Source organism: Myotis brandtii, unplaced genomic scaffold (genome assembly GCF_000412655.1).
Source record: "Myotis brandtii unplaced genomic scaffold, ASM41265v1 scaffold436, whole genome shotgun sequence".
Lineage (NCBI taxonomy): Eukaryota > Metazoa > Chordata > Mammalia > Chiroptera > Vespertilionidae > Myotis > Myotis brandtii.
The window spans coordinates 2,404,135-2,421,292 of NW_005366679.1; the positions used below are offsets into that span (position 1 = coordinate 2,404,135).

The 17,158-nt window shown below is 37.6% G+C and overlaps 1 protein-coding gene across 3 annotated transcripts in view; it reads left to right on the forward strand.

The window, feature by feature from the left end:
- The window catches only part of MME (membrane metallo-endopeptidase), a 109,596-nt gene that overhangs the window by 48,246 nt on the left and 44,192 nt on the right, over nt 1-17,158 (forward strand). For all 3 annotated transcript variants that reach the window (XM_014546225.1, XM_005874414.2, XM_005874413.2), the window contains exons 8-13: nt 2,129-2,194; nt 9,597-9,731; nt 11,681-11,782; nt 15,112-15,248; nt 15,358-15,451; nt 16,629-16,757. In XM_014546225.1, the coding sequence (XP_014401711.1) occupies nt 2,129-2,194; nt 9,597-9,731; nt 11,681-11,782; nt 15,112-15,248; nt 15,358-15,451; nt 16,629-16,757 (663 nt within the window). The remainder of the gene's footprint in view (nt 1-2,128; nt 2,195-9,596; nt 9,732-11,680; nt 11,783-15,111; nt 15,249-15,357; nt 15,452-16,628; nt 16,758-17,158) is intronic.

The window sequence follows — 17,158 nt, forward strand, 5'->3', positions numbered from 1 at the left end:
CAAGAGAGAATCATTGATCGGCTGCCTCCTGCACACCCCCAACTGGGTATTAAGCCCCCAACCTGGGCATGTGCTCTTGACTGGAATCGAACCTGGGACCTTCAGTCCACAGGCCAATGCTCTATCCACTGAGCCAAACCAGCTAGGGCTGGATTTTTATTTTTTTTTTAAATGTAAGCCATTCAATTAGGTTTATCTAAGGTGTCACTTAAAATGGGATTTATACTTAATGAGTGTGTTTGGAACAGACTAAAAAATTTATAAAGCTTTTATTTTGTCTCCTATAACATAAACTAACTCAAAAGTTGCAGGTCACAGAATCATATTTATGTCACTATTGCATAAATATTCATGGTTATTTGTTAAAGTCACGAAAGATATTTAATCTGACTCTCTTCTCTCTTTTGGGCTCTCAAGTGTCAGTATCCTGCATGATCATCATAAGAACATTTTAAAAAGTATATATTTTATTGATTTTTTTTAAAGACAGAGGAAGGGAGGGAGATAGAAATATCAATGAGAGAGAAACATCATCAATAAGCTGCCTCCTCCATGCCCCGAAAAGTGCATCTGGGAATCAAACCAGTGGCCTCTTGGTTCCTGGCTCGACGCTCAACCACTGAGCTACACCAGCTGGGCATGAGGGCTTTTTTTAAGGAGGATCAGAAGGTTGGAGAAGGAGCAGGGCCCTTCTTCTGGATATGTGTTTTGGCTCTTTCCATCCAGCCCTTTGGGTGATGTTTCTTTTGTGCTGAATTGGCTCTTCCTGCGAGGATTCTCACTTTAACCCATCAATGCTCTGGATGGGCCCTGTATCCACCATTTTTTCTTTTTCTTTTTTTTTAATCTTCAATGGCTCAAAATATTTTATTATTAATAATAAACCAAGAAATATTTATCAATGATTGATAATGTCAAACTCAGTTTAGTTGATCATTGAAGACATTTCACTCAAAAGCTTCCCTTGTACCCACCTTCTTACCATGCAGTGCATAGGAAGCGCTCTCACAGAGCTGCGAGTGTGTCCAGGTAGCGCTCTCACAGGGTATGAAGATGGACTGGACACCACAGAGCAGACCTGAGTTTGTCTTTTACACACTTAGCTCTCAGCGGCGTCTGCTGACGTCCAGAGCAGAGCAGCTTTGGAGAGAACCAAGGAGGTGTCTCCTCCATTCCCCTACCTGTGGTCAGCAAACTGCTGCTCGTGAGCCACATGCGCTCTTTGGCCCCTTGAGTGTGGCTCTTCCTAAGCCTTAGGAGTACCCTAATTAAGTTAATAACAATGTACCTACCTATATAGTTTAAGTTTAAAAAATTTGGCTCTCAAAAGAAATTTCAATCGTTGTACTGTTGATATTTGGCTCTGTTGACTAGTGAGTTTGCCGAGCACTGCCTAGGCCAGGGGTGGGCAAACTTTTTGACTCGAGGGCCACAATGGGTTCTTAAACTGGACCGGAGGGCCGGAACAAAAGTATGGATAGAGTGTTTGTGTGAACTAATATAAATTCAAAGTAAACATCATTACATAAAAGGGTACGGTCTTTTTTTTTTAGTTTTATTCATTTCAAACGGGCTGGATCCGGCCCGCGGGCCGTAGTTTGCCCACGGCTGCGCCTAGGCCATAGGATGTCAAAAAAGAAAAAAGAAATCTCTGACAAGATTATAGTAGCTAAAAATGTTCTAGACTTACCATAGAGATTTCATATCTTTCCCACCTTTTATTTTTATTCCATCTCATTTAAGGGCTGGGGTAGAAGAGAATGTTCCCCAGGCACACATGTTAGAATCTCAGGAAGTAGAATGGCCTGTAAATGTGTAATTTAGAAGCTCCTATCTCCTAGATTCTGACATGTTTTTGTCCACCTGCACCTTCTGTTCTGTTAAAATCCTTACCAGTATATTTTCTGTTCAAGTTTTTCTTTGTTTTTTCCCCTCAATTATCTGCAGCACAATCTTCCAGATTATCTATCAGCCATCAGTTTAATACTTTGACATAGTGTGAAAACTATTTCCTAATTATGTGTTCACTCAGTGTGTGATTGTTACCCTTATAAACAGCAAGAACACTGTGGTCTTGTTCTATATCCACTGAATGGTTTATATTAATCTTTTGTGTATTTTTTTATAGATTGACCAACCTCGACTTGGCCTCCCCTCCAGGGACTATTATGAATGCACTGGACTATATAAAGAGGTAAAAAACAAAACAAACAAACAAACAAATAAAAAGACACACACACAAAAAGCAATTAACAAAATAAATCTACAGAATCATCTGGTGTAAACTTACAAATAATGAAAAAGACTAAGGCCAAGTGTATATTCTCTATGTTCTTCACTCTGGACAGACACTTAAAATCAGACACAATCATGAGCTCCCTTTGATAGAATGAATATTCTCAGCAGAATGAAGGTGTTTTAAGAAACAAAGAAACTTGAAATTCCTTATTTGTGTCTTGATTTTCAGCATTTGTCTATGACCCATTTTGAAAAGTCAATTTCAAATGCTTTAATTCCCCTATAAATTGGATCATTTGCAAAATGAACAGATCAGTCAGGGTCTAGGCAGTGGTCGGCAAACTGCGGCTCTTTGGCCCCTTGAGTGTGACTCTTCTACAAAATACCACATGCGGGCACGCACATACAGCGTGATTGAATCTTCGTGGCCCATGCACAGAAGTCAGTATTTTGTGGAAGAGCCACACTCAAGGGGCCAAAGAGCTGCATGTGGCTTGCGAGCCGCAGTTTGCCGACCACTGGTCTAGGGCAATATCAATGAGGACTGAAGCATTGTCCGGTATGAGAACATCCGTGGCACCCTTCCAGAGCCTTCTGATTTGACTTTCAGTGGACTAGCTAGGGCACTGGGATCAGACCAACTTTTGCAGCCACCTTCTGACTCTACCATTGGTCAGCCAGCCAAGGGGCGTCATACTCCATAGAACTGATGGATGCTCTGGGGTGCTTCTTCTCATCCCCCAGCCTTACCTCCCTCAGGCTGACGTTTATGCGCTCTTTTTTATTGATGTAAAGGAACAACAGAAGACAACTCGGCAATGTGACATATTATTAGATATTTTGGAAAGATGTTGGTTCTATATATAATGTCTTCATAATTATTTTGTAGCTCAGAAGTAAGTTAACTTTACCTTTGATGATCACAGTGTAGTGATGTGGCTGAAATGAGCCCCTAGTCAAAATTATTAGCTAAATATGTTTATGCTAAACATTTATTTTGTGTAATTTAGTTCAAATAACATGGAATAAGTTCACTGTAAGGTATCTTTTTGAATGGCTACACAATATTGAAATGAAGGAAAAGATATAAAAGGCCACACTTAATAGCATCATCATGTGGGTGTGGGATTTGAGTTCATTGCAATCTAGTTACTGTGTGGGTTGCAGCTATTGGCTTTATAAGCTGTCCAGATGCTTCCTATTGCAGAGTTGAGGGTGATTGAGGAATTTTGGCTCATTTTACTACACTTTCATCATCATCAACTGGGATGTTTTTCATATTTAGAATTGTGTCATAAAAACATGTCAAAATTTTTTAATCCTAAAAATATACATTTTTATATTAAACGTTTCTGGCAGTCAGTGTATACATTTGATGTGGTAAATGCATTCTGTTGTTATTCCAAAATGCAGTTGTTAAGATGATGGCATATTTGTGCATCTTACATTCAATACTATGTCATAATTGAGAACAGGTTACAAATTGGCAGGCATAGGCTTGAGTCTGATATAGAGGCATTTTTGTTTAACCTGCAGTTCTTTGTTTGTTTGTTTTTTATTTGGATTAGTTTCTAATATTTTAAAATGTTAGAAGATTTGACTTGAGAATCCAGATTTCTTGATAAATTAGTAGAATTGGAAACCCTAGGCCTCATTGCCATGTGGCAGCAGTTAAACCCCTTTTAGGTAGGTCACTTGTTTTCTAGGTTTGAGCCGTTCTCACCTATATGATTCATTGATTTATGTTGACTTCCTGGTCCCTAGATGTTTGAGTTTGTAAATTAGTTGGGTCCTGGCTAAGTTTCAGTAACAAAGAGACCTGAAAATACTGGAGCTCAAACAAGAGAGAAGTTTATTTCTATTTCTTGTTGAAGTCCAAAGGTAGGCAGAAAGTCTAGGTGTGGTAGGAAGCTCTGTTCCATGTGAATGGCCAGGAACATAGCTTCCTTTGATCTTTGACCTTGATAGTGTTGTATATGAGTCTAACTGGTCAAGGTTGATTCATCAGTGCCTGGTTCACATTTCAGGCCACAGGGAAAAGAAAAGGAGATTGGTAGACAAATGATTTCTTTTTGTGTAAGTGATGCAGAAGATGTATTCATTCCATTGATTAGGACATTGTCACATGGCCACAACTAAATTTTAAGCAGGCTGGGAAATGTAGTCTTAAGCTGGGTAGACATGCATATGTGCCTTATTAAAATTCAGTTTGGGGGAGGAAGGTTCTATTACTAAAAAGAAGCAATCTCTACCACAGTTTGGGAAATACTACTAGTATATTTGTAGTCAAATAACAGAGTAGGGATCAAATCTAGGAACAATAATATATATTATGTTTATAGAGTTGATGAGTGAGACATCTAAAACTCAGAGGGTTATCCCAGAACACTCAGCAAAACAGTAGTAGAACCCCAGGTAGAATTTTTGTCCTTATCTATTGCTCCTTCCATTGCATCATTCCAACTTCATAAGAGTATTCCTTCTATAGCACATGGTTTTCTGTAGACATTTTTACTTAATATCTTTTTTTTTCTAGAAAACCGTAAACTTAGAGGGAACAGTGTCATATCTCACTTATCCTTGGCTTTAGTCCCAGTACCCAGCTCAGTTTCTGGTCCTTAGTAATTATCAAATAAATATTGTGGGTCAGTAGATGAATGGTTGAGGGGGAAGATGGAAAGGAAGAGAGGAAAGAAAAAAGAAAAGAGAAGAACCCAGTTTCATTAGGGGTCCTTCCTAGTTCCTTACCTTGATTCTTAAGGATGTGTAAACTCTAGAGCATCCATAGCTCATAGAATACACTTCCTGAGCATCTTGTAAACATCTTACAAACCATGTATCCTTTCGTCTTTTCAAACTCTGCTACAGTCAATTTGCCTGAGATATTTACACATTCAGTGAGCCTCATACTTTTGCATTATTTTATTGAAAAGAACCAACAGAAGTTTTGAAGAATGACATGAGGTTGCCAACAATTTCTTTTACTAAGAAAGGTGCTGTCTTTGACTAGAGAAGCCTGGCTTCTTTGCCTTAGCCAATGATTCTCAAATTATGGTGTGGAGTCTGGGTGTGCAGATATGCCTGGGGAGCTAGAGATAAGGGAGGGTCATACCCCATCTTTAATCCAAAGCACCCTCATCAAAGATCTTTTTTATCAAGACATTACTTAATCCCATTTCCCCAGGTTCTTTTTTATCCTTCCTTCTGGGATATCCAGCTCATCTGGAGAATCATCTTCCTTAGTTCTAAAACTTCATATAAACAATGAAAATAGCACCCACAATTACAAGAAAGCCCATTTCACTTCACAAAGCATCTGTTCACTTCCAATACCTTAAGAATGGAATTTTTGTGTTGTGATATGGCATTTAAACCATATCACAGCACAAGTAAAATACCTTGTTTCATGACACCACTAAGTAATGAAAGTAGGTAATGCATTTTTTTAAGAAGTATATTGCAACTCCTTCCTTTAAAACAAAGCCTACTTTACTCTTGTTAAAAGGCCTTTCAAACTTATTATGTGCTGTTATTCTGGCAGTTTTAAATGGTATATTTTGAGAAATGCATGTTGTATCCCTCTGGTTATTGTTCTAAACTTAAATGTCTCAGTTCCCTTTTCGTTTTCTGTACTTTACCTCTCACTTACAGAGGAAACATGTCCTAAGGCAATAGAAACCCAAAGATTTATATTCTTATAATTTTTACATGACAGAATCGTATATTTTCTTTAAATAATGAAGGTTACTCAGGCACAGACTCTACAAGCCAAATGGGACATTAGAGGATTTAGTCCAACTCCTCATTTTACAAATGAGGGATCAGAGACCCAAAAAGTAAAATGACTTGCTTAAAGGTCATAGATTAGAAGAGCGAGGAACATTCATTGTAAGCAGTAAAACCTACTCTGATGAACTTAAATTTTGTAGAAAAAAAAATGTTTTTGTTTGTCTCACTTGACTGTAAAGCTCTAGGGATAAATCAGGCATGGTAGGTGCAGGTTCTAATAAAATAGAACCTTTATTCTCAAGGTCCTATTTTCTTTTGTGTTGGCTTCTTGCTCTAGAACTCTGTCTCCATGTGGCATCCAAAGATAACCATTGGTAGCTTCACAATCCAGAAAAAGAGAAATCCCATCTCTCCTTATGTCTATCAAATTCTGAGAAAAGGACCCCGATTGACCCTATCTGAGACATCTGCTCTTCAACCAGCCACTGTGTCCAGGAAACTGAGTTAACTAGTTGATAGTGTCAGCTAATGACTCAGGAAGGGAGACCCTTGATTGACAGTCCTACCAACAGGAAACAGAATAGAGGTTCTGTTATAAGAAGATAGAGGAGAAATAGCTACTGTAGCCTACCTTACCATCTTCCTGTTTCTCAGGTCTCAGTCTAGCTTTCCTTCCAGATAGTGCTATTCTACAAAAACAGCCGAGAGCAAATCTCATTTAAAAGTATTAATTAAGCCAGCTCATGTGCATGACATACGTTGCCAAACAAGACTAGATAAACACTATTTTATTCCAGAGACTTATAATCTAAAATTGTTAACTCAGTGTTGTATAGGCCAAATATTAGGCAGAAGGCTGTACAAATACATACACTAAAAATTGACATGTCTTACCAGTTTGGTTTATCTGAGTGGCTCTTCTTTCCCTGGAAATAACTAGAACTTTCTAAATGTCATGGCAAAGGAACTGATCTCAAAATGGGTTCATTAAGGATCCTCTCATGCTGTCCTCTCTTGTTAAAGAGGTAGACACCTGATTTATGAGGTATTCTGGTTATCTGAAGATGACTTAATACCACACTACTATCTTAAAGGCTATAAGTAATGAGATTGAAACAGTCCCACTGGGGATCGAGCCCGCCACCAGGGCATGTACCCCACACCGTTAATCAAATAGTGACCTCCTGGTTCATAGGTCGATGCTCAACCACTGAGCCATGCCAGCCAGGCCAGTGTTTTATTTTTAAAAGAAGAGTTGCATAGATATTTAGGTGCGTTTCTTTTTCACAGAATTCACTATATCAAAGCTTGAACAAGGTTGTCTTAGGACTCAAAAAAGATAGCCGACTCTAGCCCTTGTCCTAATAACTAGTTCCTCTCACTGATACACACACAAAAACTGAATTTCAGTTTTAAAAATAGTCTGGCCAGTGTATTATTTAAATTTTACAATGTGTTAATTACTTTTCCCTCAAATCATGACAATTATAGTCACTTGGCATTTTATATATCTATAAGTATCTCGAGGGAGGAAATTAAATCCTTAAGGTAGAATCATATCTTGTAGAAAGGATTTAACAGCAGCAGTAAGCCTGCATTCTGACAGCTCCTATATAAATTTGGAAGCTGGAAAAGATAATCAAGATATTAAGACATGCTGCAATCATTCACATTGGAATAGTTGCCAAGTAATGAAGTTCATTAAAGGAAGTAGCACATTCCATGTAGCTGTATTAAATATTTAAGCATCACAGAAGCCAGTGCTCCATCTATGCTTACCTTAGGCCGAGTTCCATAGTCTTTTTTAAAAAATATATTTTAATTGATTTCAGAGAGGAAGGAAGAGGGAGAGAGAGATAGAAACATCAATGGTCAGAGAGAATCATTGATCAGCTGCCTCTTGCATGCCCCACACTGGGGATCAAGCCTGCAACCTGGGCATATGCCTTGACCAGGAATTGAACCGTGACCTCCTGGTTTATAGGTCAAGGATCAACCACTGAGCAACACTGTCCAGGCCCGTAGTCTTTAGATACATCTATAAGAATGAAGTTACTGGAGTAGAATCAGTTTGCAGAATCAGCAAAGTGCAAGAGAGCATTCTTGTTATTATTTTCTTACTTGATTAAAAAAAAAAAATCCCATAGAGTGAAAACCAATCTCAGTAGGTTGATATTGAAAAATTCAAATTACCATTTTGTTCATAGTCAGTAGCAATTTCCTGATGAATGCAGATGAATTTATATGATTTGAAATACAGTTAATTAAAAAACACGCATGCTTAGATTTTGGAATAGTTGGTCCCATTAGGTGTTAACTCAGACATATTTGTTTATTTCAAAGTGAAACAAGAATTCTGATTACCTTTGAGTAGGAAAAGAATGGAGTTCACAAGAATTCACATAAAAACATTCTATTATCTTGTACCTTAGTGATTAGATTTTAACACAGACTGACAGCTGAGTCTGTATTAAAAATCTAATAGTTTGTTTTATTGAGTGTCAAATCCATAGACAATGCTAGCTAGACATCCCAGCATCACGAGGTATCCATGGAAAAGAGAGCCCTCTCCCCAAGGGAACTGTTTGCTTAGCGTTTAATAAAGGTCATGGAATGCCAGTATCTAAACCTTACTTAGAAGTGTCCTCTTGACTTTCAAATTGATAATAACTGTACATTTTGCTGAGGTTCTTGCTTGATAATATATTTTCATCTCTCCATGAGTTTTATGTTTAATCCTCTTAATGAGTCACTGTAATTCAGATGAATATAACATAGCCCTATCACTGATAATAAATGAGAAGGGACATAAAACTCTCTTGAAACTGTGAAAGTGTTCAACAATGGATAGCCTTCCTTTGTATCTACCCTGTGAACAGGTAGTAGAGGAATAGCAGTGCCCATCGATCCAAATTGTGTGGCTTCTGCAATATTGGTTGTTTGTCATCCAGCTAGTGCTGGGAACTTGGGTTTTGAGAGAATTTTCATGAGGTGGGATCATCATTTATTTTACTTGCTGATAGATAAATAATGGCTAAATGGCAATGGGTTGAGATTTATGAAAGTGGCATTCAATTTCCTGGAGTTAATGCCACTCTGAACTCGAAGAAGGCATTGATATATTCTATAAAAGTTTGATAATTTAACTAGTTTACCTTCACAAAGTTAAAATGTATGTGAAAGATAAAATGCAAAGAACTTGGATTCTTAGAAGAAAGCTGATATCCAAATCTATGGAATCTTATAAATTTCATAGTAATGGGAGCTAACTATGGAATTAACTAAAACCCACAGGTTTATGTTGGAGGAGCTCATGAGAACACAGTCTCATTTAAAAAAAGAAATACTGGTTGGCCAGAGGAAACAGATATAAAGGTATAAAGATATCCTGATAATATTAATATGAATTTGTGGCCATCTCTTCATGAATAGCCATATATATGGCACATTGACTTTCTAAGAATCCATGCAGGTCATTTCTTTTAGAATGTAGGAAAGCGTATCTATTTTATTGTGCTTTATCTGTTACCGGAAATTAATATTGAATGGGAAATAAAATTTTACATTAAAGCACTGTGATGTATATTTATAAAGTTTGCCAGCAATTTAATGTTATTTGTTTCTTGCAGACTTGTACAGCATATGTGGATTTTATGATTTCTGTGGCCAAATTGATACGTCAGGAAAGAGGACTGCCCATAGATGAAAACAAGCTTTCTCTGGAAATGAATAAAGTTATGGAATTGGAAAAAGAAATTGCCAATGTAAAACACATTATCTCTGATACACTGAATAACATTAACTACTTTTTCTTTTTTTCCCCTCTCTATTATATTTTAAGGGTGAAAGGTACAACTCTTTAACCAAGTGATAAAAATACATAGCTTAGCAAAGGATCATTAACTTTAAGAGGACCTTTGAAACTGTAAAATTTTATAGTAAACTGGGTTTCCAACATCCAGGAGACATACTAAGTTTAACAAATATTAAACTAGGTACATTTAATTACCTATTATACGTGGATTATACCAAAATTCTAACTACAGCCAAACTGTTGTTGAGATGTCCTTGAGACTCAAGACATACTTGATCGCTAACTGTTGAGTAAAGCTGTTTTAGTCTTGATAGGCACAATTTTCCTTAAAAAAAAATATAGTGATTAAAGAGATTACCTCTATCCCTTGGCTAAGAAATATTAGCCCCTGAACATGGCTGCATGACTGTGTGATGTCACCGAGTTCAGACTGCCAGGCTGCTCAGCTCAGGAGGGGAGATCTCGCAGGAAGAGTTTACCAGCAGAGCCCAAGGGTATATTCATGAATTTCCTCTAGTGGCAGGTGAACTCTTAGAGTCTGAGTTTGCATTTTCTTGTCTGACTGGGTCTGTAGTCTCAAGTGAGTGAATTCTGTTGGAGCAACATCAAGGTAATTGATTGAACCCAAGTTTGGTTTCAGTCTAGGCTCCACAGAGCTTTTGCTGACATAGCAAACAACAGCCTGCTCTCCTACATCCCATTGACTTGACACTGCCATCAGAATCTTGAAGACTGGAGATCTTTGAGGACAATTTTAGCTTTCCTAGGGCCACATGAAACCAAAAATCTCCAGTCAGAGCCAGACTTCGCTTGGAGCTACAGCAGGATGAATGGAAGTTGAATGGGTTGCACGTGGCTCTGTGTTGAACACAGAATTATTAGAGAACAGTTTATTGCCCTAGGTTTTTACCACTTGAACCTTCCCAGACCATGCTCTCCTTGGATCAGCCTCAGCTCTTTAATAGTTGGCTCTCAGAATTATTTGTGTCTATATTTTTTCTCTTTTCTTAGACTCTGAGGTCTGGGTGGTACCTTACTCACCTTTGAATCACCTGTGTATCTCTAACCGTGTCCAGCTTATTATTGCATGCGGGAGATGTTCAATAAATAATTTTGAAAATAAAGGCATAAATAAGTGACCTAAAGGGGAAATGGGAGCCATTGTCTCTGATAAACAATTCCCAGTTTAATTCATTTCAGCCACTAGCTGGGTGGGGGTGGTGGAGATGAAGGGGTTGTCATTGCATTTCTTTCTCTCCTTTTTTTTTGTGATTCAGTGGGAAAAAGTAAAGCTAGATATGGTTGAGTATAGAGCAGTAAACTGCTTGGGCAGGATGGGAGCATAGTCACAAAAGTACAAAGTGCTAGCATTCCTCAGATACCTGGCAACCTAAACATGAGTTTTCTCTGTTTTATTTGCTTTAAATTCTTGCAGAAACCATTGTGAGGTGGGTTTTTTTCCTGTCTGAATGATAACTTGGACACTGAATAATAGTAGTGGTGGTGGAGGGGGAGACAGAATTTGCACGATAAATTGGAGATGACTATATTCAAAAAAATTATTATAATGTGAAACAGACACAACCGAGCTGGCCATTAACCACAGATGGAAGCAGGCCACATATTGCTTATGTGGCTTGGCCATTCTCAAAAATATAAAAATATTTTTGAGAACTTTTATAGTCAATATTACAGCCAAATCTTGATAATTGTTACTGAATATATTTAAAATCTCTTAAATTTCACTTTCCTTTTTGATATGATAAAGTAAATTACAAAATAAGTATAGAGTGGAACTTAAAGTATATTTACCTATCCCATATTCCTTTTTTCCTTAAATATAATGTTTTTCTAAAAAATTCTTAGTACTAAAATAATGATCAAAATTTAAATCCATAGGCTTCAGCTAAACCTGAAGATCGAAATGATCCAATGCTTCTTTATAACAAGATGAAATTATCCCAGGTCCAAAATAACTTTTCATTAGAGATCAATGGGAAGGTAAGTAGCAAGTTTTATGTACTCTCTTATTGTGCCATTTCTAAAACTTCTAACATTGAAATACAGTTTCTTAAACTTCAATGATTTCTTACTTATTGAAGGAAATTGAATACTACATGAATTTAGATGACACTAACCATCTGACTTCATAACAGGACCAGGAAAAAAACAAACCTATTTGAAACTATTATATTTATATTTAGTTAGAGGTGATTTTACAAGTAAAAGTCCTTTTCAAGGCAGCTATGCAATAATGGTGGGAATGATCATAGAAAAGGGTTTGGAAAATATTAAACTGAAAATCCTTCAAAAAGACCATTATATAGCCATCAAAGTTGGACAGTCAGATAATAAAAGCATTTAATTTGTTTTTAACTCCTAAAAAGATTAATTTATTCATAGAATCTGCTATGTTCTCATCAAGGCATCTATGAGGTGTTCAGAGCAATAATGGAGAAGTAGAACACAAGAAATAAGAAAACTCTGTTTCATAGATTCCATTTATAAGCAGCAATTGACATCTTTTTGCTTAGTTGTATTTCATTAGCTAGTATGTAATTATCTCTTTGGGAGGCCATTCTTGTGTATTTGTGTATTAGTTGTGGCACACAATCAGGAAATAAAACAACATCCATGGGAAAATCTGCAAATGACTACATTCAGTGATGGATTTGCCTTGGCAATAATTATAATAAAAAAGGACTTTTAAAAAGCATAACCTTTCCAGTTAGGAATTTCTCACAGAGCTTTTTAAATTGAATTTATCGGGGGTGACACTGGTTAACAAAATATACAGGTTTCAGATGCACAATTCTATAACACATTATCTACACACTGTATTGTGTGTTCACCACCCCAAGTGAAGTCTGTCCTTCACCATTTATCTCCCCTATACCCTCCTCCACCTCCCCCACGCCCTCTCCCCGGGACAACCACCACATTGTTGTCCGTGTCCATGAGTTTTGTTCTCTTGTTTTCCCCATTTTTGCTCAATCCCTCTACCTCTCCCCCGCAGCCCTGCCCCCCACTCACCCTCCCCTCTCCAACAGCTGTCAGCCTGCTTTCTATCTATGAGTCTGTCTCTAGCTTGCTTGTTAGACCACTTTGTTCATTAGATCTCACATATGAGTGAAATCATATGATATTGTCTTTCTCTGGCTTATTTCACTTACCATAATGCTCTCCAGATCCACCCATGCTGTAAAGTGCCTAATAAGTATGTTTTGAAAGAATGATCCAAACCACCAAAGGAAATCAAGAAAAGAACATCGATTAGGCCCTTATCAGATATGACATTGGCAAATATGTTTTCCCACGCAGTGGGCTTTCTTGTTGTTTTGTTGATGGTTTCTTTTGCTAAAAAAATTAATTTATTCATAGAATTTGCTATGTTCTTATCAAGGCATCTACGAGGTGTTCAGAGCAATAATGGAGAAGTAGAACATAAGAAATAAGAAAACTCTGTTTCATAGATTCCATTTATAAGCAGCAATTGACATCTTTTTGCTTAGTTGAATTTCATTAGCTAGTATGTAATTATCTCTTTGGGAGGCCATTCTTGTGTATTTGTGTATTAGTTGTGGCACACAATCAGGAAATAAAACAACATCCATGGGAAAATCTGCAAATGACTACATTCAGTGATGGATTTGCCTTGGCAATAATTATAATAAAAAAGGACTTTTAAAAAGCATAACCTTTCCAGTTAGGAATTTCTCACAGAGCTTTTTAAATTGAATTTATCGGGGGTGACACTGGTTAACAAAATATACAGGTTTCAGATGCACAATTCTATAACACATTATCTACACACTGTATTGTGTGTTCACCACCCCAAGTGAAGTCTGTCCTTCACCATTTATCTCCCCTATACCCTCCTCCACCTCCCCCACGCCCTCTCCCCGGGACAACCACCACATTGTTGTCCGTGTCCATGAGTTTTGTTCTCTTGTTTTCCCCATTTTTGCTCAATCCCTCTACCTCTCCCCCGCAGCCCTGCCCCCCAGTCACCCTCCCCTCTCCAACAGCTGTCAGCCTGCTTTCTATCTATGAGTCTGTCTCTAGCTTGCTTGTTAGACCACTTTGTTCATTAGATCTCACATATGAGTGAAATCATATGATATTGTCTTTCTCTGGCTTATTTCACTTACCATAATGCTCTCCAGATCCACCCATGCTGTAAAGTGCCTAATAAGTATGTTTTGAAAGAATGATCCAAACCACCAAAGGAAATCAAGAAAAGAACATCGCACTTCATACTTAGAAAGCGATCAGCATATAATATACATATCTGTATAACTATAGAGCCTAAAATATTGGTAATTGTAAACATTCTTAAGCACTGAAATGTGGCATTTCAGCAAGATGTGCATGATCTCCACTTCTGCTGTTTTTCCTTATATCCACTGGTGGTTGAAAAACCAAAATTCCCATTTTAAAAAGACAAGCTTCCATCTTTTGGCAACTCTGAAGAGTAAAACTGCATGCCTATGGGCCTTATATTGACAGTGTTCTGTTTGGCTTCGTTGGACCCTCTGTGGTGCATCTATAACTTCATTGAACCTCTGCTATAACTAATGTGCTTTCATTTACTGCAGGATCTTCACAGAGATATATTACTGTGTTAAATGGATTACTTATTTATTTTTAAAAATATATTTTTTATTGATTTCAGAGAGGAAGGGAGAGGGAGAGGAATAGAAACATCAGTAATGAGAGAGAATCATTGATCAGCTGCCTCCTGCATCCCTCTCCCCACGTCCCCCACACCCACTGGGGATCCAGCCCAAAACCCTGGGCATCCCCCCATGTCTCCCACACCCACTGGGGATCCAGCCCAAAACCCTGGGCATGTTCCTAACCAGGAGTCAAACCGTGACCTGGTTGATGCTCAACCACTGAGTCACGACAGCTGGGTGGATTGTTTATTAAAACCCACTTTTAAAAGATAAACACTTTATACCCATTTAAATTTTTGCATACATTTTAAAGCTAACATTTTCTTCTATTTTATATTGATTAGACCAAGAAGATGACACTGAGCCTAATTTCCAACTGTATTTTCTCTACACTTATAGGCTTTGCTTTTGTTCTTAAGTGGTTGGTTTAATTCTATCAAAGTAATCATGCTGCCTAACTAATTTTTATTCAAAACCAATTGAAACAATTAAGGGAAAATCCCATACAAGTATCTGACTGGAAGATTGTGATAATTATATTGTGCTGCTGCTGACGCCCTAACTATGTCTGACCCCTGAACATAATTGAGTGTTGGAATCAAGAAGAGAAATTCATAATTACTGAATGTTTTGTGCCTGCTTTTTTTCCAGCCATTCAGCTGGTCCAATTTCACAAATGAAATTATGTCAACTGTGGATATTAAAATTACAAGTGAGGAAGATGTGGTTGTTTATGCTCCAGAATATTTAACCAAACTTAAGCTCATTCTTACCAAATACTCTGCCAGGTAAGTATGTGAGAGTGCCCATGTCCTCAGAGTTTACATTTAATATCACTCTTTAGAAGCTTTGCAGCCTCATCTTTTTTGTTGCTGGGTGGTGGGTTTTTTTATACAGAGATCTTCAAAATTTAATGTCCTGGCGGTTCATAATGGATCTTGTAAGCAGCCTCAGCAGAACCTACAAGGAGTCCAGAAATGCTTTCCGCAAGGTGAAGATACAATCTCTCTTTTCTTAAGACTTAAAACATAAAGAGACACATGGTTATGAAGGTGCCATGTATACTGCTAGAATGTGGTGAACTTGGCCAAGAGACAAAATGCCGAACGTTGGTTATTTTGCCCATGTTTAGGCTATGATGTCTGGAAAAGCCATCATAGAAAAGCTAGTTTTTATGGTCTTTGCCATCCTATGTTTGTCTACTGTGGCATCGTGATCGAAATGCCATGGAAGGATATGCATTTGGTTATGTGAGCAGTTCATGAAACAAACATACTGGCTTGGTGTTTGTGTAGCATTAAAAACAATCACAGGGATATCTCGATTAACTTGATTTTTCAGGTGTTCATAGCACACTAGAGTTACACACAGATGGAGTACATTGACGTGGACAATCCACTGACACATCTACCTGGAGTCAACCTTAAGGCCTTTTATTAGGCTGTACCTACATTTAAACAATCATCATTTTAGTCATGTTGTGAGGGACGAAGGCAGGAGAGATGAGAAAGGAGAAATTCTAGCGAATGGGTAGTGTCCAGTATTGGTTAGTGTCATGGAAAGGAAATAACTTTCTGATTGAAATTTTGTGTTTTTACCCTTTAAAAGAAAATACAAGCACAATTTTAAGATTGAAGAATGTCAAATTGGTATTTTGCTAAATTTCCCTTACCTAAGTTAGTCCCCTTATTGGTACTTAAATTTATACACATAGATTTCTTCTAAGTGCTGGAAGTTCAGCTAAAACATTCAACAAACAGGAATGTGCCTTTTTGTATAGCAGATTTCTCTCATTACGATGTTTATTGAACATTACTTCACATTTATGTTTATGCAGCAGTAACGGCGTTATTTTTTGTTTGGGAGGGTTGTTTTTTGGGTTGCTTTTTTCCTAAAGCTGTCTAGAAGGATGTTAACTTGTAGTAGCCTGAAGTTCTACTGGGACAGGTACTGAAAATATACCTTATTTTCAGATCATATGTAAGTAAACAATCCAATTGGATTGCATTTTATCATCGGCCAGGACAACGTGCCTTGTAAGGAGGACCAGTGAATATTGCAAGAACTTAGGAGACGTAAAGAATAGCGAGTCCTGTGAGATTTGTGTTGTGACCATGCTCCCTTGTCTTACTCCTGATCAAACACCATTTCCTTTTTCTCTCCCATAGGCCCTTTATGGCACAACATCAGAAATAGCAGCTTGGAGACGTTGTGCAAACTTTGTCAACGCGAACATGGACAGTGCAGTGGGAAGGCTTTATGTGCAAGCAGCATTTGCTGGAGACAGTAAACACGTGGTAATGTTCTCAGCACAGTACACTATCACTCACTCATTTGCATTGATGGACAATTACAATGGTCCATAATTGGGCTAAAATTTTATTAATTGTCAGGTAACCTCTGAATCATAATTGGCCATTATTTCCCAGTAAATCTCATCCTCCCTCTCTCAAGGGTCTGGTTATGTTTCTGATCCTAGTATTATTTAATCCAAAGGCAACTGTCCTTTTTCCAAAAGCAGTAGGTTCTGGAAACAGTCACATGTTCTAGTGATACAGTCATTTCTAAACTCCTCTGTTAGCAAAATTGACTAAGAATTAGGGTTTTTCTTAAAAACCTAGAAAATAAACCCAGGTTTAGTTGAAGTGTAAGAAATGTACTCTATTTTTCATTGTTACTGACATGAAAGCAATGCAGC